The sequence below is a fragment of the Leptonychotes weddellii genome, chromosome 1, assembly GCF_054177405.1.
Source record: "Leptonychotes weddellii isolate Sample4059 chromosome 1, ASM5417740v2, whole genome shotgun sequence".
NCBI classification, from domain to species: domain Eukaryota; kingdom Metazoa; phylum Chordata; class Mammalia; order Carnivora; family Phocidae; genus Leptonychotes; species Leptonychotes weddellii.
The window spans coordinates 44,198,113-44,222,813 of NC_138369.1; the positions used below are offsets into that span (position 1 = coordinate 44,198,113).

Below are 24,701 nucleotides of genomic sequence, written 5' to 3' on the forward strand. Positions count from 1 at the left end.
CGCACGCACGCTCAGCTCCGCCCCGTGAGGCCCGCAAATCCCGAGGCGGCGAGGCTCGGGTTGTCTGGGCTCCGGGAGGTGATGCCCCGGAAGGCAGGGAACGTGGAAGAGGCTGAGGCAGGTGCGGAGGAGGTGGGCGCCGAGGAGGTGGGCCCTGAAGAGTACGGCGGGGAGGAGTCGGGCGCCGAGGAGTCCGGCCCGGAAGAGTCTGACCCAGAGGAGCCGGGCGCCGAGGAGGAGATGGAGGCCGGGCAGCCGCGGCCGGTGCTGCGCTCAGTGAACTCCTGTGAGCCGTCGCAGGTCATCTTCTGCAACCGCAGCCCGCGCGTCGTGCTGCCGGTGTGGCTCAACTTCGACGGCGAGCCGCAGCCCTACCCGACGCTGCCGCCCGGCACGGGCCGCCGCATCCACAGCTACCGAGGTAGGCGGGCCGGGGTCGCCCTGGCCTGGCCCGGCCCGGCCCAGCCCGACCGCGCCAACCCCCTTTGTCCCGGGGCACAGCGAGCGCCTGCTGGTGCCCCTGAGAGGTTGTGACAGATCCGGGTTGACGCTGCTAGGAAGTGGCAGCGAATTCTCTATAGGACCGAATAATGATCATGTGAGGTGACTTTTTCCCCTTACACGTGTATTTACCACTAAAAGTGCTCCCTACCTAATGCCTATTAGTTCAGTCCGTGAATGGGAGAATGTCACATTCTCCAAGGTCCCCAATGGGCCAGGTCCCTGCCTCCGGGAGAACACAGGCCGGGGGCGGGGACGGACGACCGCATACACAGATAACCAGCCAGTGTCCCAGTTGCTGCTAGAGGAACGGAGCACAGCGGAAAGTGGGAGCTTGGAGCAGGCTCCTGCTCAGTGAAGGAAGGGGGTGTGTAGTTTCACCTAGAGCTTCCCTGAGCAGAAGAAAAGGAGGCCCGCTGGATGCATAGGGGGTAACCGACACAAGATAGGAGTTGAGAGTTGTAGTTAGAGGGAACCGCTTGGGCTAACAACACCTGGAGTCTTGGGAGAAGGTACGGAATGGTGGGAGAGGAAGCCTGAAAGATGATTTTTCCCCTGGGGAGTGAGGGGCCATTGCGTTTTTAAGCAGGGAAATGACAGTGACAGATTTTAATACTGAAAAGCTCCCCCCGGGTTGCACAGCGGTTTGGAGAGGGAAGACTGCTGGTGAGGAGCCAGTTAGGAAGCTGTTGTAATAACCCAGGTGAAGGATAACTAGGCCTTATAGCTAAGGAGACAGTGATCTTCCCATAGCTTTCAAAAAGAGAAGTAGTACTCGGTTATTTTTCACAGCCATCCTGGGAGGATCCCAGTGGATCCTTTTGCCTTGAGAAGGGCGTACTCAGAAATGCTTTTCAAATGTTTACACCAAACTTCCCTTGATATTAAATGAGGGAGAACACAATTCTTCCAGGGATCAACATTTCTGTAGTCTCCTATTTTATCTAAGAAATTGTGAATTTCTTCTCCAAAATTTATCTGTGCCTGATTTAATATAAAATTTTAAAAAAATTACTATGTGGATGTACTTAATGTCACTGAACTGTACACTTAAAAGTGGTCAATTTTATGTATGTTTTACCATAATAAAAAAAATTACTTACCAGTTACATTTCTTAAGTTTTTCCACCAAATCTTCAAGTAAGTTTGTGCCCTAGGAACACATGATGTATTTAACTAATTAGTTAATTGATTAATTTTTAATGATGTCTTTATTCAGACACAATCTCTACCTCCCTTAATAGAATGTTAGGTCTGGGCGGGGGGGTTCCCTCCTTTTTCCCCTCCCTCTTTTTTCTTGGCATATGATGTATTTGTTTCTTAAATTCAAGTATAATATACATATAGTAAAATGCACAGATCTTAAGAGTTTGATGTGTTTTTGACAAATACAGCAACACCTAGGTCAAATTCTATATTAAAACATTTCCATCATTTCAGAAAGTTCCCTCCTGTCCTTTTCCACTCAGTCCCCTCTCTTACAGAGGCAACCATTCTTTGGGTTTTTCACACCATAGATTAGCTGTGTCTTTTCCTACAGAATGTACCCTTTTCTGTCTGGCTTCTTTTTGTCAACATGATGTTTTTGCACTTTCTTGTTCTTGAGAAGCACAGATGTAAGGAGCTGATGAAGTTCTTTGTTTTAGTTTGCAGTGTGTGGTGTGATTTGCAATTCATGTACTTTGCTTTTTGACCATGGTAGCAGAAAAGGCATGGTATTTGGAGCCTCAAGTACACACCTTTTTTTTCCTTACTGTCCCTGTTCCCTTGAGCAAGTCGCTTGGCTTTTTTAGACCTATTTTCTTACATATAAATAGATCTATTGTGAGGATTGAGTAAGATAATATTATTGGAAGGGCTTTGTCCGATATTTAAGCAGAATGAGAGGCAAGTACTTCAGTGTCAGTCCAGGAAGATGAAGGAAATGGGTGTGTGGCTACCTAACAGCCTCTGCTTGTTTTAACAGGTCACCTTTGGCTCTTCCGAGATGCAGGGACATATGATGGGCTTCTGGTTAACCAGACTGAGCTGTTTGTGCCATCTCTCAATGTTGATGGACAGCCTATTTTTGCCAACATCACACTGCCAGGTACTGATGTTCCATTTTACCTTTTTTTTTTTTTTAAGATTTTATTTATGTATTTGTCAGAGAGAGAGAGAGCACAGGCAGGGGGAATGGCAGAGGGAGAAGCAGGTCCCGCTGAGCAAGGAGCCCCATGTGGGACTCGATCCCAGGACCCTGGGATCATGACCTGAGCTGAAGGCAGACGCTTAACCATCTGAGCCACCCAGGCACCCCTCCATCTTACTTTCTAAAAAGATAAGGCTGAGGGTTCTTGGCTGGCTCAGTCTGTAGAACATGTGACTCTTGATCTCGGGGTCATGAGTTCAAGCCCCACATTGGGTATAGAGATTACTTAAAAATAAATAAATAAGTAAAAATAAATAAAAAGATAAGGCTGTTGTAATAAGTAGAGAATAGGCCACTTGAAGGAGCCAGACCTTTATTGGTTTTTACTGGATGCTAGCCAAATTATCAACCTTTCTGTGTCCTATTCTCCACCACAAATAAAATGGAACAGATTTATTTGTATGCTCTATATTGAACAAAGATGTTGTGGTTTCTCAGAAGCTCTTGGGCTTGTCAGAGATGGGCTAAATTAAAATATCTGATTGTAGGGACCCCCAGCTAGCTCAGTTGGTAGAGTATGTGACTCTTGATCTCGGGGTCATGAGTTCGAGCCCCACGTAGAGATTACTTAAAATTTTTTAAAAATAAATAAGTAAATAAAATACCTGATCGTAGAATTATGAATGCGTTGTTTACCTGGCCTTAGAGCAGAATTATGCGCTGGAGTCTGGAATAAGGTATAGAGAATGAGATACCATGGCTTCTAGTGTATCTTTTAATGTTATTTAACCCATTCAAGCTCACAGTGCCAAACAGTTTTAAAAAAATCACTGAATTGAACATTAACATCATAGTTTACCATTTGTTTAAAACTCAGTTGATTTTATTAGGTTGAACCCGAAGAAACTTATGTTCTTGTGGATTAAAAAACCCCAAATACAAGGGCGCCTGGCTGGCTTACTCGGTGGAGCATGTAACTATTGATCTTGGGGTTGTGAGTTTGAGCCCCAAGTTGGGTACAGAGATTACTTAAAAATAAAATCTTAAAAACAAACAAACCCAAATACCTGTAGCTTCATACGGTTCAAACTGATACGTATATGTGGATCCTGTTTTAAGGAAGTAGGTGTACAAAAATAGATAAGTTGATAAGTTAAATTGATAAATGTAAATTTTGCCTTATAGGATACCCTTAAAGAGTAAGTTCCCTAGTGAGTTTAAAATAGAACTGGAGTTCCTCAAAATCCAGTTACAGATTATTTTGGTTATCTATTGCTGTGTTAACAGCTACCCCCAAAGTATTTATTCATAATTCTGCAGTCTGGGCTGAGCTCAGATAGGTGGTTATTCTGCTCATTGGTGGTCATTGGTGTGGCTGACTGCTGGCAGGTTGGCTGGTGGCTGGGCCTCTCTCCCATGCATTCTCAGGGCTTGTTCCTCTTTATGTAGTCTCTCGTGCAGCGTAGCTCAGGGCTCCTGAGAGTGTAAAAGTGGAAGTTGCCAGGGCTTCTTAAAGGTTAGGTTCAGAATTGGCACAGTGTCTGTTATGTCACCCACATTCATTTAGTTAAAGCACATCACAAGCCCAGCCCACTTGTAAGGGGAAGTTACTACATGAGGTCCTGCATACCATGAGATGTCCATTAGGGCCATCACGTTACACTCTGCCACACACATGTACTCACTTTTTTTGCCCAAAGTGAGGTCTATCTATAGTAAATGGAATTGCTATGGTTGGCAAAGCCTCTTGCTCATCCCTTGTCCCAGGGCTTGAGTCTGCTGCTGAGGATTTGGTTTTCTGCATTTACAGTGTATACTCTGAAAGAGCGGTGCCTCCAGGTTGTCCGAAGCCTAGTCAAGCCTGAGAATTACAGGAGACTGGACATCGTGAGATCACTCTATGAAGATCTGGAAGACCACCCGAATGTAAGGAAAGACCTGGAGCGGCTGACACAGGAGCATATTGAAAATCAACGACTGGAAGGGGAGACTGAGGATTTTAATTGAAATTTGCACTCCTGAGTCTGAGCCTTTGATGGTACTGACTAGTCTTGATTTACGCTTAGGACTGGTCACTTATTCTCAGATTCAAGGTGTCTCATTCTCAGATAAAAAATCCTCCATTGCTTAAAGGAAAGTTAACTGACTTCACTAGCCGTTGTGATGTTTAGGGGCAAATATCACAAAATGCAATTTAATGCCTGCCCCTTCTAGAAGTATTCATTGGGTAGTTGCATTTTTGCCTCCTAGTAAGTCAGGAAAGTTTCTATGTAAGGACTTTTGTGTAAGTAATTCAATAAGAATTGCAGCATATTCTTTGATTGTAAGAAAGCAGTGGCATCTGCTTTTAATTGCTGTGTTGTGGTTGGCGATGTGTCCGCCTCCTGCTTTGAGAAGACAGAGATGTCCTTGAGGCAGGGACAAGTCTGTCTTCTCTTTGAGACCCCAGTGCCTCACACATTATGATAGCCTTCAGTCAATGTTTGTTGAATGAACAAACCAGTGGATACTTTGGTAGAAAGTGTTTGGAGGTTTTGCCCTTTTTTGGGGGGGTGGGGAGGTGGGGACCTTACAGTGTATAGAGTAAACAAATGTTTTAAAGGGAATCATTTTTATAGAAAGCACTTTTTATAACTTTCTAAATTTTCTGCTTTTTCTCTGTCCGCTGTTGTTGTAGTTCTATTTTATTTGTTTCTAAACCAGGATTAGCTTTCTACAGTTATTGTGATGATCGCCTTTTTGAAACTTGATGTCGGCACAGAAGGTAGGAGAAAATAGCTGTCCTCTTGTTTAGTTCTAGTATTAAGGAACTACTACTGTACTGTAAATAGGTTTTTGCTAAGTGTGGGTATTTCTGTTACTTTTTTGTAAATCCACTACATTTCTGTTTGGCTTAGCATTTTTTTTTTTCAATGCTGCCAATGTTTTAACCAGGGGCCAGTGGTGTTGGGGCAGTGGGGACCACTAAGGGGAGTCACTTGTGGGCTCATCTGGACTTGCAAGGCTCTTAGTTCAACATTTTTCATCAGGTAGGATCTAGTGACACTTTGCACCTGGCTGGAGGAGAGGCAGAGACCCTCTACTTCTTGGAAGTTACTCATAACACATAATGGATTCAGGGAGTAGCCTGAAATGTTTTATAGTTTCATAAATGTACAAGTCCTTTCTTATAGGCTGGACTTAAATTGATTAACTCAAATTCAGTACTTCTGTCAGGCTTTCTTTTTTGGTAACTAATAGTTAAAAAAAAAAAAAAATCCCCCCAGTAGAGAAAATTTTGGTAAAGACAGTAAAGTAAAAGAAAAAAAAAGATCACTGTAGATACACTACTTGAATACAGCCCCAAAACATTTTGAACTTTGGCCTTTTTAGGGCATCTTGTGATTGGTTTGGTTTTACATAGTTGAGATCATACTGAATATACAGTTTTGTATTCTGCCTTCTTAGTTATAACTTTATAACTTAAATATTTTCCCATGGTATTATAAGCTCTTTGTAGACATTGGTGCAGTCTTCCTTTTATAAACAATGGGATATTTCTTGGTATCTGTAGTTCCTATACTAACCTTTGAGCACAATTCCTGTGCTCTGAAATCAGTGTGAAGTGAGTAAGACAGTGCCCCACCGTTTCCCCTAGATTTTGTTTCACCTCGTCTTAATCCCCTCTTTCAACATTCAATTAATAAGTTGGCCTTTGTTTTTTAAGCATGCTGTAGCACTCATTCATGACACACGTCTTGGTGTCTGACATGTTACTGAGCTGCTGGGCAGGAAGGAAGAAATGCTGGGGAGCAGGCAGTGGTGTGTGTTCAAGGGTAGAATGGGATGGGGGAATGTCAGGAATCCTGCTGTTGCTGGGTTCGTTCAACGTTGGTTTCAATTTTTTTTTAGTCTTTCTTTGTGTCCAAGTGAGATTCATGTTCATCCTGTGAAAACATGCAGTTTGAGTACTGTGTTTTTTTGTGTTGTCCAAGGAGGATTGAAAACCTGTAGCATGAATAATACATGTTTTTCATTTGAAATTTTATGACTGTATTAAATGTATTGCTCCTAAGAGACTGTGATGTTTCCTATTTTGAGTTAAAAAAAAGAAAAAAAGCTGTTCTTGAATACATTAAATGGTGCTGAGCAAAGGAAATAGGTCGGGTGTGTTCTGTGTGGCTCTGTTGTGAGAGACCTGTGTTTCTGTAAAGGCTTAAGTGGGGAAGGGCATTGCAGACATAAGCAACTGTCTTCATGCTTAGGCCCTTTTCTTTCCAACCGTGGTTTCTTTTATTTTTATTTTTTATTTTTTTTATTTCCTTAAGTAATCTTTACACCCAGCGTGGGGCTCTAACTCACGACCCCAAGATCAAGAGTCCTGTGCTCTACTGACTGAGCCATGTGTATGTGTGTATGTATTTATTTAATTTTTAATTTTTTTCTTTTTCACCCTGATGGGATTTTTTTAGATTTTATTTATTTATTTATTTAGAGAGAACACAACTGAGGGGAGAGGTAGAGGGAGAGGGAGAGAGAGAATCTCACACAAACTCTGCGCCAAGCGTGGAGCCCGGTGCGGGGCTCGATCTCATGACCCTGAGATATGACCTGAGCTGAAACCAAGAGTGGGACTGAGCCACTCAAGTGCCCCTCCTCATCCCGTTTTTTTAAAAAACCACATTGTTTCTTTTAGCTTTATTTTTCGTGTAAAAATGAAATTTCACTGTGAAAAAAATTGAGCACTACAGAAAAGCATTGAGAAGAAAAATACATTGGGAAAAAGGTGTTGTTTTTTATTTTCCAAATAAACAGAACCAACCTTAACAGACACCTCACTGAAGAAAATATACAGTTGTCGAGCAAGCGTATGAGAAGATGTGCCGCATCATATATCACCAGGGAAATGCACATTAAAACAAGAAGGAGAGGGCGCCTGGGTGGCTCAGTTGGTTAAGCGACTGCCTTCAGCTCAGGTCATGATCCCAGGGTCCTGGGATCGAGTCCCGCATCGGGCTCCCTGCTCTGCGGGAAGCCTGCTTCTCCCTCTCCCACTCCCCCTGCTTGTGTTCCCTCTCTCGCTGTGTCTCTCTGTCAAATAAATAAATAAAAAATCTTTAAAAAAAAAAAAAAACAAGAAGGAGAGGGGCGCCTGGATGGCTCCGTCAGTTCAGCATCTGACTCTTGATCTCAGCTCAGGTTTTGATCTCAGGGTTGTGAGTTCAAGCCCTGGTACTGGGCTCCACACTGGGCATGGAGTCTGTTAACAACAACAACAGCAGCAACAACAACGAGATACCAATGCACACATATCAGAGTGGCCAAAATCTGGAGGACGGCCAACGAATGCTGGCGAAGATACTGAGCGACAGGAATTCTCACTGCTGGTGGGAATGCAAAATGGTATGGCCACTTTGGAAGACAGGTTGGCAGTTTCTTACAAAAGTAAACATTCTCTTATATTTCAGGAATCATGCTCCTTGGTATTTACCCAAAGGAGTTAGTATATGTGCTGCCGAAGCGAGCACGGTATTTACCCAAAGGAGTTAAAAACTTGGATATTTATAGCAACCTCATTCATAATTGCCAAAACTTAGAAGGAATCAAGGTGTCCTTTAGTAGGTGAATGGATAAATAAACTGGTTCCAGACCACAGAATATTACTCAGCACTAAAAGGAAATGAGCTGTCAACCATGAAAAGACGTGGAGGAAACTTTAATGCATATCACTAAGTGAAAGAAGCCAATCTACAAAGGTCACACAGTGTATGATTTCAGCTGTATGACATTTCTGGAAAAGGCCAAATTATGGAGTAAAAAGATAATGGTTGTCAGGGTATAGAGGGGAGGGTAGGACGAATAGGCAGAGCATGGGATTTTTTTAGGGCAATGAAACTCTTCTGTATGATACTATAATATGTATCTTTACAACATGGAATATGTGAGTCTTTACAACATGGAATATACAACACGAAGAATGAACCCTAAAGTAAACTATGGACTTGGGGTGATAACAGTGTGTCAGTGAAGTTTCATCAGTTGTAACAAATGTACCACTTTGGAGGGGATGTTGATCATGGGGGAAGCTTTACATGTGTGGGGGCAGGAGGTATATGGGAAATCCCTGCACCTTCCTCTCAATTATGCTGTGATTTTAAAGTCTATTAAAAAAAAAAAAAAGCCAAAGAAGGGAGGTGGTTTCCATTTATCAGTGCTTATACTTTTAGAAAAGGTGATAAAAGGGCAGGCACTGTCCCAGAAATCCAACACACTAAGGGTATGAAATAGATATCAGTGTTTTGCACTCTTGACATGTGAGCACCAGTGTGAACTTTCAGATACTTTCACACGAGGTTTCTGTATCCCATTCTTAGCATCTCACTCCCTACTCTATGCCAGTCACTGGGCTGCCTGATACCCCTTCAATATTTCCCTTTTTTGTTGGCACACCTGAACTCCCTGCCCCAAAAAAACTTCTTGGGGCTTCCCCTCACCACAGACTGGGATTGGCAGATGGGATTTTCTCTGGCAGATGGGATCCGTGGGATCTGACACTATCTACAGGTAGCCAGTGTTAGAAGTAAGTTAAGTTGTAGGACAACTGTAGGACAGCTGGTGTTGCAGAGAATTGCTTGTTGTGGGGAATTGCTCCCCTCCCACAATATTTGGTGACCAGAAGTGTCAAAAGTTAAGTGTCCTGTGTAAAAGTCAAGGAGAAACATACAGGAGAAGGTAGAGCTGGGTTGTTTTTCCTACACAGGAGGAGGAGAGACTAGGACTGGGTTTTTTCTTAATTCACTCTGTGAAAATTAGTGAAAGGAAAACTCACTAAAATCGAGTCAGGCGGCCAGCAGGGGGGGCTCTCGCGCCCTACCACTCCTGATCAGTTGTAGACCCCAACAGGAAGAGAGGGACATTGCAGGTGGACGCCACTATCCCAGTAGGGGGAAAAAAGGTTTTCCTCTTATCCCAGCAACAGCCTAGCCAATGAGACAACTCAGCCAATGAAAAGCCACTATACTTTGAACTCCCAGTTTGCTCTAATGGACTTTGTTTATAAGAGCACTCCCAACTCCCCTCTTTCCTCTGTAAAAGAGCCTTCTTGTTTTTCGTTCTGTGACTTGCCTATGGTTTTGTAGTAGCTGTGTGTCCTGAATCGCAATTCTCTGCTATTCCCGAATAAACCCATTTTTGCTGGTAAAATAGCTGACAGTTTTATTTTAAGGTTAACAACTCTTTTTTTTTTTTACAATCATCATGTACTATCAGAAAAACCAATGAAGATATTTTTAATTTTTAATTTTTTAATTTTTTTAAAGATTTTATTTATTTATTCATGAGAGACAGAGAGAGAGAGGCAGAGGGAGAAGCAGGCTCCCAAGGAGCAGAGAGCCCGATGTGGGACTCGATCCCAGGACCCTGGGATCATGACCTGAGTCGAAGGCAGACGCTTAACCATCTGAGCCACCCAGGCGCCCTATTTATTTTATTATTTTTAAAAAAGATTTTATTTGTCAGAAAGAGAGTGCGCGCACAAGCAGGGGGAGCGGCAGGCAGAGGGAGAAGTGGGCTCCTGGCTGAGAAAGGAGGCCAGTGCAGGACTTGATCCCGGGACCCTGGGATCATGACCTGAGCCGAAGGCAGATGCTTAACCAACTGAGCCACCCAGGCATCCTGAAGATACTTTTATTAGGAAGAAAAAACATGTGCAAAGTACACAGAGAAGCTTTATTATTGTTAATCCACTACCAGTCTTCTTTCTCATCCCAACTTCCTGATAAAACACTGGTTCTCAACTCTGCACATGATTTGAATTACCTGGGAAGCTTTTATTTTATTTTTTAAAGATTTATTTATGTGAGAGAGAGAGAGAGTGCGAGCACGAGTTGGGGGAGAGGCACAAGGAGAGGGACAGAGAGAGAAAATCCCCAGCAGACTCCCCGCTGAGCACGGAGCCCCATGTGGGCCTTGATCCCCCAACCCTGAGATCATGACCTGAGCCGAAATAGAGTCAGATGCTCAACTGACTGAGCCACCCAGGTACCCCAAATCTGGGAAGCTTTTTAAAATGCCAGTGCCTTGTTGTTATGAACACTGGGTGATTAAAATAAAAACTTAAGGAGCATCCGGATGGCTCAGTTGTTTAAGCATCTGACTCATGACCTCAGGGTTGTGAGATCAAGCCCCACATTGGGCTTTGCACTGGGCGTGGAGCCTGCTTAAGATTCTCTCTCTCCCTCTCCTCTGCCCCCCCATTCTCTCTCTCTAAAAAAAAAATTAAATAAAAATAAATAAGTCAAAACTTTAAAAAAAAGAAGAGAGAATCTGAAAAAAAAATGCCAGTGCCTGAGCCCCATCCCAGCCCCACCCACAACTGAGTCTGGATCTGCGGAGGTCAGGCTGGGCATGTGTAGTTTGTTAAATCTCCCTGGGTAATTCTGGTGTGCAGCTGGAGTGCAGTCCACTGACTATAATTTCAAGGTAATTAAATGTGAATAGGTCAAAATGATATAACTATATAACTAATTACATTCAACCTCAATAATTGTTTCTAGCTGATTGTGGTAGGGAGGGTGTTGGCCATGGAAAGCAGCTAATTAGGGGAAGGAATGAACTGTGCAGGATCAAAGGAAATTTCTCTTTGTGGCGAGGCAGTATAATCGAGTAGAAAGAGCACTTCCTTCGGAGTCAGATTTGAGTTGAATCCTGTCACTTGGCCAATCTGGACTCATGCCTCACTTTTCTCATCTGTAGAATGGCAACAATAAACCTACCTTGTAGGGTTGTTGTGAAGATCCCAGATAATGTATGCTAAATGCTTGGTCCTTGGTAGGAGAGTGGCAGCACTATTAATTTGTAATAACAACAATCTAACTTTGAAGAATTTATTCTAAAGAATGGGGACCAAGATGTGCCCCTAAGAGGACCTGCACAGGCCCTGAACTACTTAGGTCTCCCTGGAGGAGAAAATCCTAGCACTCAGATTCCAAGCCCTGAGGATGGGGTAAGAAGGAAACTTGCCAAGAGCCCAAGGAGATAGCACAGAGAGGAGTTGTGGGGACTTGTCCATACTGGACTGGCCAAGGCCGAATGCAAATCTCCTGTGGTCTCAAAGCTCCATCAAGGGGAAGAGGCCCCATGGCACTAAGGGAATAATGCTACAAAGACAGAAGCTCTGTGCTTGCAGAAGAGAGGGAGAAGCAGCAGAGGACTCTGTAAGTAGAAAAAATGAAAGAAGAGGATGTTTGTCCTGAGATGTAGGTGCTTTCCCCTTCAATTCCACCTTCAACCACTGCTGAAACACGCGACTTCCCCTGAAAAGCAGTCACAGAACACTGAAATAGACCCCTCTTCCAAAATCAAAGGAATGGACTTGCATACTAGCAACGCTTTACTGGGCTAAGTACTTTACAGTTTATCTCAAGCATTTGGAGTTTCATGTCAGCTTCACCCCAATCCTTCAAAGTGGCTAGGGCAGAATATCCACTTTCCAAAAGAGAAAACTGCAAATTTGCTCCAGGATGAAGAGCCGACAGTGACTGAACTAGGGCTTGTATCCTGATAGAATTCTAAGGCGGTGGGTGACTTTTTCTTTTCTTTTCCTTTCTTTTAAAAATTAGTTTGATGTCCTTTGATCCTTTGTCCTTTGAAGGATTGGCGGAGCACTCTGCCCGGAGCTCTTTTTAATAGGGCAGCTACCATTCTTTAAGCCTATTCTCTGTACAAGAAAGACCCTGTGGCAGGCATTCTATATGGGCTGTATAAATTGATTTAATCCACTTCCCTAGCTCACGACTCTAGGCAATATAAATAATTAGTGTCATTTTACAGATGTGGAAAGCAAAAGTTTGAGAAGTGAAATGGGTTGTCCTGGGTCACAAAGCCTGTTGGTGGCAGAACCAGGACTTGCCCCCAGGACTTCCCACTTTAATTTCAGTTTCCTTCTTCTGCAGCCATACTCCTTAGCTGATGTTTATGGCCACAAAGTGGAACTCCAGTTTATCCACCCTCAGTGACATTGCCTAATCTCTTGGAACCCCTCTATTAATGTATATAAAAAAGGGATAATACTATCTATAGCATAGGCTTATGAGAATTACAGAAGATAATTTATGCAAAATACATTGTAGGTATAGGTAAATGGTAGTTATTATAATAATGAGGCAGTTTGTAGCCAGTGGTCAGACTTTTTGGGTTCAAATCCCAGTTCTGTCACTTGTACCTGTATGATGTTAGGCAAGTTACTCAACCTCTCTGTGCTTTGGTTTCTTCACCTGTGGAATGGAGCACACCTACCTAATAGGGTCGTTGTGAGCAGTAGGCAAAACAACTCAGGTGAAGTCTGCACATCGTAAATGATCAATAAATACTTGCCATTATTAGTATAAGTTCTCCCCTACCCTATTTAATAATTCAATTTGCCCTGAGGTCACTCTTATTCTGCTTTCCCCCATTAAGATTTATTACCTTCTAAGATAATGAATAATGCAATGAGCCATCCCCACTCTCTTTCATTACACTCTGCTTTTTTTTTTTTAAGATTTATTTATTTTAGAGAGAGAGAGAGAAAGAGAGAGTGCGTGGGAGAGGGAGAGAGAGAATCTCAAGCAGACTCGACACTGAGCGGGAGCCAGAATTGATTGGGGCTCCATCTCATGACAGTGAAATCACTACCGCAGCCGAAACCAAGAGTCGGAAGCTTCACCGACTGCGCCATCCAGGCACCCCCATCACACTCTGCTTTTTTTTTTTTTTTTCAGTCCTTCAGTCCTTTTTTTCTCATTTCTTACATGATCACTGTGTCCTAAAAGGATACAACTGAGCAAACTCCAGATGGAACAGAGGCAAAGGGAAGGGGAGCAGAGCTTCCGTGTTCCTTGCCCCCTCTCCAGGAACGCCTCTGTCCCCACAATTTCAGGCGATCAAGCAACCTGGAAGCTCCCCGAATTAGATTAGTTCTTCTTCGAAGGGGCGGGGTTCGGGGTGGGGAAGGTTGGGGAGCGCCGAGGCTTGGAAACATTGCAGGGCAACCAAGGCTATTGCCAAATTTCGAGTCAGTGCAGAGGTACGTAAGGTACATGTAGGGCAGGGATGGGGGGCGGGGTGGGGTGCGCGCGCGTGGCGGGGAGGGTTGCGGTGTGTGTCCATGTGCATTCAGCAGGTGTAGGGGAGGAAGAATGTTCCCTCTACTCCCCTTCTGAGTTGTTGGCTGAGACCCCTGTCAGGAAGAGACAGATCACGGGGGAGAGAAACAGTCAAATGACACATGCAGCGCACATCAGGCAGGAGAAACCTGCACCAGAAGTCACTCAGAACAGCCGGCGCCTCGGAATTCCCGTTTCTATAGCACGTCTTCCACAAAGAAAGATCACGCTGTGGAGAAATGACAGGAGAGAGCAAAGCAGTTTTAGGCTTCTGAGCTCAGCTCACCGTGGGAAGGCCAGTAGATGGAAGGAAACTGACCAGGGAAGGTTTTTCTGGGCAGGTTCTTCTGATGCCCCCTCGGGACTGATGAGAATGTCTTCTTTTCCTCCCCTTCCATGGAGGGAGGGTGCCTTTCCTAGGCGAGTTTTCTCTCTTCCTTTCAGGTCAGGAAGCCAAGGGAGAGGCAGAGTGTCCTCCTCAGGGCCGCTGTTTCTTAAGCGCTCCCACACTCTGCTTTTATTCTGGAATGTTACCTATCATCTTCTATAGTGCTAAGTTATTTACTGCTTATTGTTTGTTTCCCTGCAGGGCATGGATTTTGTCCTTTTTTCCTCAGAGATATTTGGAGCACCTGGAACAGTGCCTGGCACGTAGTAGCTGCTCAATAAATGTTAGCCGTTATTATGATAAAATCTATCTTGACTCCTCTATTTAAGAGTCCTCCCGCTGCTTGCTCTGAATTCCTAATTCCCCTTAACCACCTTTCCTTTTTCTTTTGTGCAATAGCATTTACTACCTTTCAACACACCACCTAACTTACTTATTAAGTACTTTTATTACTTATGGTTAGTTTTCTCCCTCCACCATCTAGATTGTAAGTCCCATGAAAGCAAGAAGGTTTGTAGGGTTTTCCCACTCGTGTATCTCCAACACCTTGAACACCTTGCCTGGCATATAGTAGGTGATTAGCAGAATATTTGTTGAATGAATTCTATGTGGCGGAGCGTCAAAAGCACTGGGCGTGGAGTCAGAAGACCTCCTGGGACTGCCACTGAACTCTTTCGTGTGTCCTTAAACGGGTTCCCTCCCCACTCCGGGCCTCAGTTTCCCCTCCCAGCTCAGACCCTGCTGGTTCCGCAGCGGCTCGCTCCAGACAGCTGGGCGGTGTCGCGCCAAGCGTGGCCGCTGGGGGGCGGTGGTGTCCAGCGCCCAGCCCCGCCCACTTCCCCGGGAGGGGGCGGCCGGGTGGGACCCGCCCGGTGGGACCCGCCCGCTCCCGGAGTGGAGGAACCGGGTCCCCCGCGCAGCTGTCCCAGTTGTCCGCGCGCCTGCCCGCCGGCCCCCGGAGCCCAGCCATGTCCTGCTACATCTACCAGCTGCCCGCCTGGGTGCTGGACGACCTGTGCCGCAACATGGACACGCTCAGCGAGTGGGACTGGATGCAGTTCGGTGAGTGCACCCTCTCCCCCGCGACTCCGCCCCTAAGCCCCCTGCCCACTTCTGTTTAAGTGGGTCCTGAACCGAGGGGCTCTTTGTGCTGCCATTCCGGACCGGGGTCTCGCCGTGTGTCCTCGGGCCGGCCACCGCCCCTGGTCTGGACACCCTCTCCGCCCCCTCCACGGGGATCGTCTGGAAGGTGTTGGGTGATCTTTGAAGATGTCTGTTGTTATGTTAGTCTGTCCCTAGGTAGTGAGCGGTTCGACTTTGCTGTTTATGGTAAAGCTTATCATAATAAGCTATCAGCAATTGCTGTGCGTTTTTGTTTACTGAGCGTCCGGCCCTAATGGAGGCACTTGGAATGGCTTATGTCCCTGAGTTCCCACAACGGCCTGTGAAGTGCGTATTTCTCCTACCCCAGTGTACAGACGAAGAAACGGATTGAGAGAGGTGGAGTAACTTACCTGCGGGCATGGCCTTGCCAAGTGGCAGAGTGGGATTTGAACCCTGGTGTCTGACTCCACGAGGACGTCGTAGGTCCTTGGTGTGTTTTGTTTGTTTGTTTGCGCCTGATGATCTGCAGAGAGGGCCTGACATCTGGGGGGCCGCCGCCCGTGTGGTCCTAGGGTTCCCAAGCAGAGGTCTGTATTCCAGGCTCCACCTCCTCCCAGCTGGTGACTTTGGACATTCTTTGCTTAACCCCTCTGAGCCTCAGCTTTACCTGTGAACTGGAGGTTCTTGTGAGTAATGACAATTGTATAATCTGACACTTAAGTGCCAGATTCTAGTAAGTAATAAGGAAATATTAACAATGATTATTTTTATGTTGGAGGCCAGTGTAACTGGTGCCACTTTATTTAAAAAATAATCTCGGGGCGCCTGGGTGGCTCAGTTGGTTAAGCGACTGCCTTCGGCTCAGGTCATGATCCTGGAGTGCCGGGATCGAGTCCCGCATCGGGCTCCCTGCTCGGCAGGGAGTCTGCTTCTCCCTCTGACCCTCCTCCCTCTCATGCTGTCTGTATCTCATTCTCTCTGTCTCAAATAAATAAATAAAATCTTTAAAAAAAAAAAAAAAAAATAATCTCTATATTTTCTTGAGAATTTAGATTATGATATGCATATGTATGTACTCCTGTATATACCAGAGTATATGATATATATGTATAGTATATGCTATATATGTACATATATGTATATGTACAGTTGAAAAAAATAATAAAATGAACATGTATAGGTTATCCATCCAGTTTGAGCAAATAATATACATTTTAACCTAGTGGTTCTCAACCAGGGACGATTTTGCCCCCTGGGGAACAAGTGTCTGGAGACATTTTTGGTTATCACAACTTGGGGCGTGCAGTGAGTAAAGGCCAGGGATGTTGCTAAATGCCTTACAATGCACAGGACAGCCCCCTTCACATAGAAGTGTCTGGCCCAAAGGGTCAATAGTGCTCAGATTCAGAAATCCTGTTTTAAACCGGTAACGAAAATAATACATGCTTATTGCAAAATGCTGTGGGAAACAAAGATTAGCTCAAATTCCACCACTCAGGGATAACCATTCTTATTTGGATGTCAATAATAATAATAATAATAATAATAATAATAATAATAAACGGCAACAGCAGCAGCTAACATTTCATGGTTCCTTACTACGTGCTAGCAGGTGCTATGTGGTTTATAGCTTCTAGTATATTATAATAAACATTTATGTGCATACAGTTTTCAAAAATCAGATATTTTGTACATTCTAATAGCTTGCTTTTTTTCACTTAAAATATTCCCATTTTTTTCTCCTTGCCAAACAGTGTTCTTTAGCAACATGGATTTAGGTTTTTATTTTTAGCATGTATTTTTGTTAACGATTTTTAATGGAGAGAAGCAACACATGCATTTACAAGTGTAAATAATACACCAGGGGTAGAGAGGAAGGTAAATGTCTTTCCTCTTCCTGGTCTTCAGCCTCCCCCGTCCATCCCCCAGAGGCAGTCACTGGTAACATGTCAGGACACCCCTGTCTATTACCACCTGGTTTTCTAGACTGCAGTGTGTTCCTTTGCTCCAATGACCTGTGACTTATCTACTTTGAATGTTTCCTGGGCAGTGGACAAATTTTGTATAAGAGACCCCTCTAGTTTTTTGGTTTTTTTTTTTTTTCATGTTAGCCTTGACTGTAAACATCAGAGCAACTTCTGTTCCTAAGATATTTAGGAACCTGTGACTTTTTAAAAGCAGCTTTATTGGGATATAATCCACATACCATACAATTCACCCTTTTAAAGTGTACGATTCAATGGCATTTTGTATGTGCAGAGTTGTATATCCATCTCCACAGTCAATCTTGGAACACTTTTTTTTTTTAAGATTTTTTTATTTGACACAGAGAGAGAGAGAGTACAAGCAGGTGGAGCGGCAGGCAGAGGGAGAGGGAGAAGCAGGCTCCCCACTCGGCAAGGAGCCCGATGTGGGGCTCCATCCCAGGACCCTGGGATCACGACCTGAGCCGAAGGCAGACGCTTAACAACTGAGCCACCCAGGCACCCTTGGAACACTTTTTTTTTTCTTTTTAAAGATTTTATTTATTTATTTGAGACAGAGAGAATGAGAGACAGAGAGCATGAGAGGGAGGAGGGTCAGAGGGAGAAGCAGACTCCCTGCCGAGCAGGGAGCCCGATGCGGGACTCAATCCAGGGACTCCAGGATCATGACCTGAGCCGAAGGCAGTCGCTTAACCAACTGAGCCACCCAGGCGCCCAAGGAACACTTTTTTTTAAAAAAAGATTTTATTTACTTATTTGAGAGAGAGAGAGAGAACGAGCAGGGGGGGAGAGGCGGAGGGAAAGGGGGAAGCAGACTCTCCGCTTAGCAGGGAGCCCATCGAGGGGCTCGATCCCAGGACCCTGGGATCACAACCTGAACCAAAGGCAGACGCTCAACTGACTGAGCCACCCAGGCACCCCTTGGAACACTTCCATTATCCTGGAAAGAAACCCTGTACCCTTTCATTGTCACCCCCAACACTCCCACACACACACCTCCCATTTTCCTTAGCTTTCGGCATTGCCTATTCTGGGCATTTCCTATAAATGGAATCCTCTTATATGCAGTCCTTTGTGATTGGCTTCTTTCCTGTGGCAATTAGTTTTCAAGTTTCATCCATGTTGTACCATGTATCGGTGCTTAATTTCTCTTTATTACTGAATAATATTGCACTGATGGGTGGACCACATTTTATGTATGCATTCATCAGTTGATGAACATTTGGGTTCTTTCCACTTTTTGGCTGTTATGAATAATGCCCCTGTGCACATTTGTGGTCTCAGTTTTCATGTAGTTGCAAGTTTTCATTTCCCTTAGGTGGACATCTAGGAGTGGAATTACTGAGTCATGGGGTAACTCTATATTTAACATTTTGAGGAAGTGCCAGATTGTTCTTCATCTTGGCTGCACTTCTTTACATTCCCTCCAGCAGTGTATGAGGGTTCCAGTTTCTCTATATCCTCCGCAGCACTTGTTATTGTCTGTCTTTTCACTTCTAGCCATCTGAGCAGGTGTGAAGTGGTATCTCACTGTAATTTTGATTTGCATTTCCCTAATGACTAATGGTATTGAATATCTTTTTATGTGCTTATTGGCCCTCTGTACATCCTCTTTGGGGAATACCTCTGACTTTTTAAGCCCTGGAGACACCAGAATTGCTCAAACTCTGCAAAGATTTCCAGTTGATTTGTAGGATATAATCCAAACTCCACCAGGCCTTCCCAGCCTGTCACAATCTGACCTCAGTGACTTCTGATCTCTTCACCTTCCACATCCACTCTTGCTCACCCTGCTGCAGCCACACTGGCCTCCTTGGTGCAGGCTCAGGGCCTTTGCACTTGCTATTCCTTCTGCCTGGGACATTCATCTTCCAGTGCTCACCGTAGCTGGCTTTCTAGTCTGCATGAGATTCCTCTTGCTGCTGTAACAAATTGGCACAAATTTAATGACTTAAAAACAGCACACATTTATCATGTTACAGTTCTGGAGGTCAGAAGTCCTGAAATCAAGGTAGTCAGCAGGGTTGCATTCCTTCTGGATACTGCAAGGGAGAGTCCATTTTCTTGCCTAAATTTTTCAGCTTCTAGAGGCTGCCTGCATCCCTTGGCTCACGGCCCCTCCCTTCACCTTCAAAGCCAACCGTGTAGCATCTTCAAATCTCTCTCTGACCTCAGCTTCTGTTATCATACCTTTGAATCTGACACTGCTGCCTCCCTCTTATAAGGACCCTTGTGATTACATAGGCCCACTCAGATAATTCAGGCTCCTCGTATCTCAGGACCCTTAATATAAGCCCATCTGCAATGTCCCTTTTGTCATGTAAGGTCCCATAGTCATAGGTTTTGGGGTTTTTGGGATACTGACATCTTTGGAGGTCCATAGTTTTTCAGGTCTCGGTTCATACTTCCCCTTATTCTAAAGGCCTCCCCTGCCCACCCCACCCCACCCCCCGTTATTGTCTGTACCACCACTGTTTTATTTCTGCTGTTCCACTTAACAGACCTTGATATTGCCTTATTCCTTATTTATTTATGTCTCTCTCTCCCTGGAGAATGTAAGCACTGTGAGGCCAGGGACGTCACCCATCTAGTTCATGCCTGTATTCCCAGAGCCTACAGCACAGCGCCTGGCCAGTGGGCAGACACTCAGCACTTGAATAAATGATGAGCTGAAGGCTGTAGGAGTGGGGAGGGCATGGGGTGTGTGTACTTCTCCCCTCACCGAGAGGGCTTTGAGCCCAGGGCAGCCATGGTCTGTGTTGGGTTGGGGTTCGCTGGGCTGGGGGTCAGCCATGACCCCGTTTAGCTGCTCCTTGCCAAGCCACAGTATTATCCAGCTTTCTCTTTGTCAGAACTGGTGGTCACCATTGTCCTTCCATCTCTAAAGAGTCTCTGCTTCTGTGAGTCATTTCGAAAAGATGGTCCCTTGTGGTACTGGGGCCGTGGGGTGGGAAGATTCTTCTTCAAGTGATTTAGAAAATCACATGGCCACACATATGTATGCTCTTTGGCTCTGACAATTGTTGGCAGATATTGTGGCTGCTTCCCGTTCATTTCCCTATGATCACAGCTGCATCCATTTTTGCCCTTGGGGGAAAACAGGCTCCTTACAGCTTCCTCCACCCAGGTGTCTTCCAAGGGGTGGGGAGGCAGGGGTTCCTTTGTTGTGCTAGGCTTTGTGTATTGTCCTACTTTGTCCCTGTCTGGCTGTGTGATTCTGGGCAAGTGACTGCCTCTCTCTGAGCCTTTCGTGTCCTCATCTATAAAAACGGGGGTGAGTTGCCGAGAGGCTTAGGGGACATGTTGTGTGGATGTTCCTTAGTGTTTTTCTCTTAGCCAGGGAGGAATCCCACTAGTCCTGACAAGGGTCATTTGGCCCTAGGGTGGGTCATTTCAGGAGGCTGTGTCGTGTCTGTTCCATAGGACTTTGAACATGGGCAAGATTTTCTACTCTCAGGGAACTCCTGCAGGATTCAGGGACTCAGACCTGGGGGGATGGTCCCACGTGGTGGCAACCACAGGGGACAGAAGCAGGTTTTCATAGAGTGAAGTTGGTTTAATAATGACAGCTAACACTTATGTGACACTTTCTATGTACGAAGCACTATTCCGAGTACATCTGTATATGTAACTAATCGGATCCTGGCAACAACTTCTGAGGCAGGTGCGGTTGTTATCCTCGTTGGCAGATAAGGAAACTGAGGCACAAGGACAGGTGACAGGCTTACCCAAGTACACAGCAAGTAAGTAGCAGGATAGGATTTGAATCCAGGCCTCAGAATCCAAAATCTGGACCCTGAACCACCATTATACTGTCCTGCTGATAGAAATATGTACTTTTTAAAAAAAGATTTTATTTATTTGTCAGAGAGGGAGAGCACAAGCAGGGGGAGAAGCAGGTTTCCCACTGAGCAGGGAGTCTGACGTGGGGCTCGATCCCCGGACCCCGGGATCATGACCTGAGCCGAAGGCAGATGCTTAACGACTGAGCCACCCAGGCGCCCCATAAGTATGTATTTTTATATCTGTAGAAAAGTGAAAGAATAGAAGCAAAAGTATGACCAGTGTTTGTTTTGGGTTCCTCCAAGTGGGATGATCATGGGGACTTTGATTTTGTCCTGTTAGCCGGATCTTCTGTGATCATCAGGTATTTCTTATGTGTGTTGAGAAAAGAGCTAGGAACTTCGCAGGGTCTGTGGCAGTGACTCATTCCCCCCAGGTCTCTATCTTGTCTTTACCCCATTTTGAGGGCCTGGTTAAATGTTGATGGGTTGCTACCTTAAGCTACATCCCTGTCATGGGATCCTGCGAACTGTGAGGCCCCTCAGGGCTGAGTTACTGCTTCTCTCTTGCGGCCTGTAAGGAGAGCTCGTCCCACAACGCTGTGGGTGGAACATCACATCGGGGCTTCTGTTTTGCCCATTACATCACACTGCCTCTGAAGAGTGGTAGGCTTGCCAGCGAACAGCCTGGAGATGGTGCGGGGGAGGTGTTCCTTCCTCCTCTCTCCACTCTTACCTCTCAGCTGCTGGAAGCAGCCCCTGACCCTGTTGACATCACTTCCCGCTGACCAGGAATCTGGCCTGGGGTTTCCAGTGACTAAAGTTGCAACTGAGAATCTTCCATCCCTAACAGGCTTTCTCTCTTCGGGAGGCTGTCTCAATCTTCCCCATTCCTCCAGAGGGACGGGGTTGTGCAATGTGATGGTGCCACTCCCTGGCTCTGAGCTCTTCCAGAGTATCTGTGGCCCTTAGAAGTGAGTCCAAAGGCTATAGCCTGGCCTTTGAGGCCCTTTGTAATGTGGTCCCCTTCCCCACTCCATTCACTTATGTTTGTATTTTTCAAACAGAAATCTCCACGGGCTTCTGGTTTACCCGCCACAGTATCTCTAGAGCTTGTGACGGTCTTGGAGCGCAGAAGTGCTCTATAATATTCTGCTGAATGAGTGAACGAGTGACTTGATGTTCACGTGGATTCCTGCTCCATGATTTCTTGAAATTCTGGATCTGAAGTGTGATTCTTTTATTCCTAGTTAAGAGGGGGAAAAAAGCCCCCTTCGCTTTAGTAAATTCAGCGGAATACATGTGACCATTCAAAATGCCATTTATGGGGCGCCTGGGTGGCTCAGTTGGTTGGGCAACTGCCTTCGGCTCGGGTTATGATCCTGGAGTCCCGGGATCGAGTCCCGCATCGGGCTCCCTGCTCGGCAGGGAGTCTGCTTCTCCCTCTGACCCTCCCCCCTTTCATGTGCTCTCTCTCTCTCTCTCAAATAAATAAATAAAATCTTAAAAAAAAATGCCATTTATGAAGAGCTTGTAACAACTCGGGAAATGCTTATGGTATAATGTTAATAGATGAGAGCAGGCTGCAGAATCTCACAGGCCAGTAACAACTGCATCTAGAATGCTCCTCTGCCGAGGAGAGGGGAGAGTTTGGGAAAGGGAAAGTACCCTAGTGGGATGCTGTGTAACTTGTTTTATTGGTGTTTTCTCCCCTTCATTTTCCAAGTTTTCTTTAGTGAAAAACCATTAATTTTATAACGAAAAATGTGAAGGAGGAATGCTTTATATTTACTACTGCCAGTGGCCCCCCCTGCAAATTTTGTAGTGTTTCAGAGTTGGCAAAGCGCTTTTAGATGCATGGGCTCTCTTGATCCTGTAACAGTTCTGTGAGGATGCTGGGCCATGGGTTCCTTTTCTCTTTCGTTTGTCATTCATTCATTCATTCATTCATTCCCCCTTGCCAGGGCTGGGACCTAGGGGCGGGGAGAATGAGATACCCAGGGCAGAATTTAAGGAGGCACCTACTCTCCAGCTTCTGAGAGTGCAAGATCAGCCCCGAGAGTGAGCACCTCCTTAAATTTTGTCCCCATGAGTGCCTCCTTTGCCTCACCCTGGGCCTGGCCTTCTCCCCACTCTGTGCCAGGTGCTGATCTCTGTTCTGGGGACCTTCCAGTGGACAGAACAGAAAAAACTCCCTGTCTACACGGAGCTTCTATTCTAGGAGGGGAGGCAAGAGAAGTTCCATTACCTCCACACCTACAGTTGAGGAAACTGAGGCTCCCACTGGTGAAGTGCCTTGCCCACAGCGAATAAGCAGCTAAAGGGCAAAACCCCTGACCCTCTGGTCCAGTGGGCTTTCTCCTGTTTTGTGTGGTGGTGAAGTTGATATTTACACTCCAGTGTAGTTGATGTGTCAGTCCCACGGGTATCAAGTGGAGGCAGCCCTACACCTTGGGCTGCCGGTGGACCCAGGCTAGAGGTGGAATTTCAGGTGTGATGGGGGCCGAGAGAGAGGATGCTGCGGACAAAGCCCTCTAGCCTGGGGACCCTCTGGTGACTGCCTTTCTGACGCTAAGCAGAGCCCCTCCCTTGCCTTCCAGCCTCCTACGTGATCACAGACCTGACGCAGCTGCGGAAGATCAAGTCGATGGAGCGGGTGCAGGGCGTGAGCATCACGCGGGAGCTGCTGTGGTGGTGGGGCATGCGGCAGGCCACCGTCCAGCAGCTGGTGGACCTCCTGTGTCGCCTGCAGCTCCACCGCGCAGCCCAGATCGTTCTGAACTGTGAGTAGCCACGAGGCCCCAGGCAGCCGCCCAGGAGCGGGTTTCAGCATGAGCCGCACCGCTGCCGGGAAACTTTGTTTCGTCTCAGAAAAAAAGTGTGAATGAAAGAATTTACCATCCACCTAAGAAATCCGTAATGGTGGTTCCCTGTGGGAGAGGGGTTGCGCGGCCAGGGATCAAGATGTTGGAGAGAGACTTTACTCTGAGTTTTTTTGTACCTTTTAAATTCTGCTTCTCTCTTCCAAAAATAAAGAAAGAAATAATGATTAAAAAAATAGCTCTACATAAAAATCCAAAAAAGTTCTACAGTAAAAATGATTTATTTTTTATTTATTTATGGCTTAGAGGGGGGAGGGGCAGAGGGGAAGAGAGAGAGAGAATCGTAAGCAGGCTAAACACCCAGTGTGGAGTCCAATGTGGGGTTCGATCTTAGGACCCTAAGATCCTGAGCTGAAACCAAGAGTCAGATGCTTAACTGACTGAGCCACCCAGGTGCTTCACTAGCACATTCTTTTCTTTTTAAATTAATTGATTAATTAATTTTTAAAGATTTTATTTAATTATTTGACAGATAGAGTGAGAGAGAGAGCACAAGCAGGGGGAGTGGCAGGCAGAGGGAGAGGGAGAAGCAGGCTCCCCACTGAGCAAGGAGCCCAAAGCGGGACTCGATGTCAGGACCCTGGGATCATGACCTGAACCAAAGGCAGATGCTTTTTTTTTTTTTTTTTTAAAGATTTTATTTATTTATTTGACACAGAGAGACAAAGCGAGAGAGGGAACACAAGCAGGGGGAGTGGGAGAGGGAGAAGCAGGCTTCCCGCCGAGCAGGGAGCCCGATGTGGGGCTCGATCCCAGGACCCTGGGATCATGACTTGAGCCGAAGGCAGACGCTTAATGACTGAGC

At 45.6% G+C, this 24,701-nt stretch overlaps 2 protein-coding genes across 2 annotated transcripts in view; both read left to right on the top strand.

Annotated features, from left to right (window-relative positions):
• VHL (von Hippel-Lindau tumor suppressor) lies at nt 1–6,770 on the top strand. Its single transcript, XM_006738990.3, has 3 exons — nt 1–421; nt 2,468–2,590; nt 4,443–6,770. The coding sequence occupies exons 1-3, from the start codon at nt 82–84 to the stop codon at nt 4,637–4,639; spliced, it is 660 nt and encodes a 219-aa protein (XP_006739053.1). The 5' UTR covers nt 1–81; the 3' UTR covers nt 4,640–6,770.
• Nucleotides 6,771–14,987: 8,217 nt separating this feature from the next.
• IRAK2 (interleukin 1 receptor associated kinase 2) overlaps nt 14,988–24,701 on the top strand; it is a 41,912-nt gene continuing 32,198 nt past the window's right edge. Inside the window, exons 1-2 of the mRNA XM_081799232.1 lie at nt 14,988–15,205; nt 23,615–23,797. Of these exons, the coding sequence (XP_081655358.1) occupies nt 15,112–15,205; nt 23,615–23,797 (277 nt within the window). The 5' untranslated portion in view covers nt 14,988–15,111. The remainder of the gene's footprint in view (nt 15,206–23,614; nt 23,798–24,701) is intronic.

Excerpts from the sequence above, each read along its gene's own strand:
- VHL (XM_006738990.3), top strand. The coding sequence starts at position 82 with ATGCCCCGGAAGGCAGGGAACGTGGAAGAGGCTGAGGCAGGTGCGGAG. Across the intron at positions 422-2,467 it reads CCGCATCCACAGCTACCGAG|GTCACCTTTGGCTCTTCCGA; the intron begins GTAGGCGGGCCG and ends TTGTTTTAACAG. Across the intron at positions 2,591-4,442 it reads TGCCAACATCACACTGCCAG|TGTATACTCTGAAAGAGCGG; the intron begins GTACTGATGTTC and ends CTGCATTTACAG.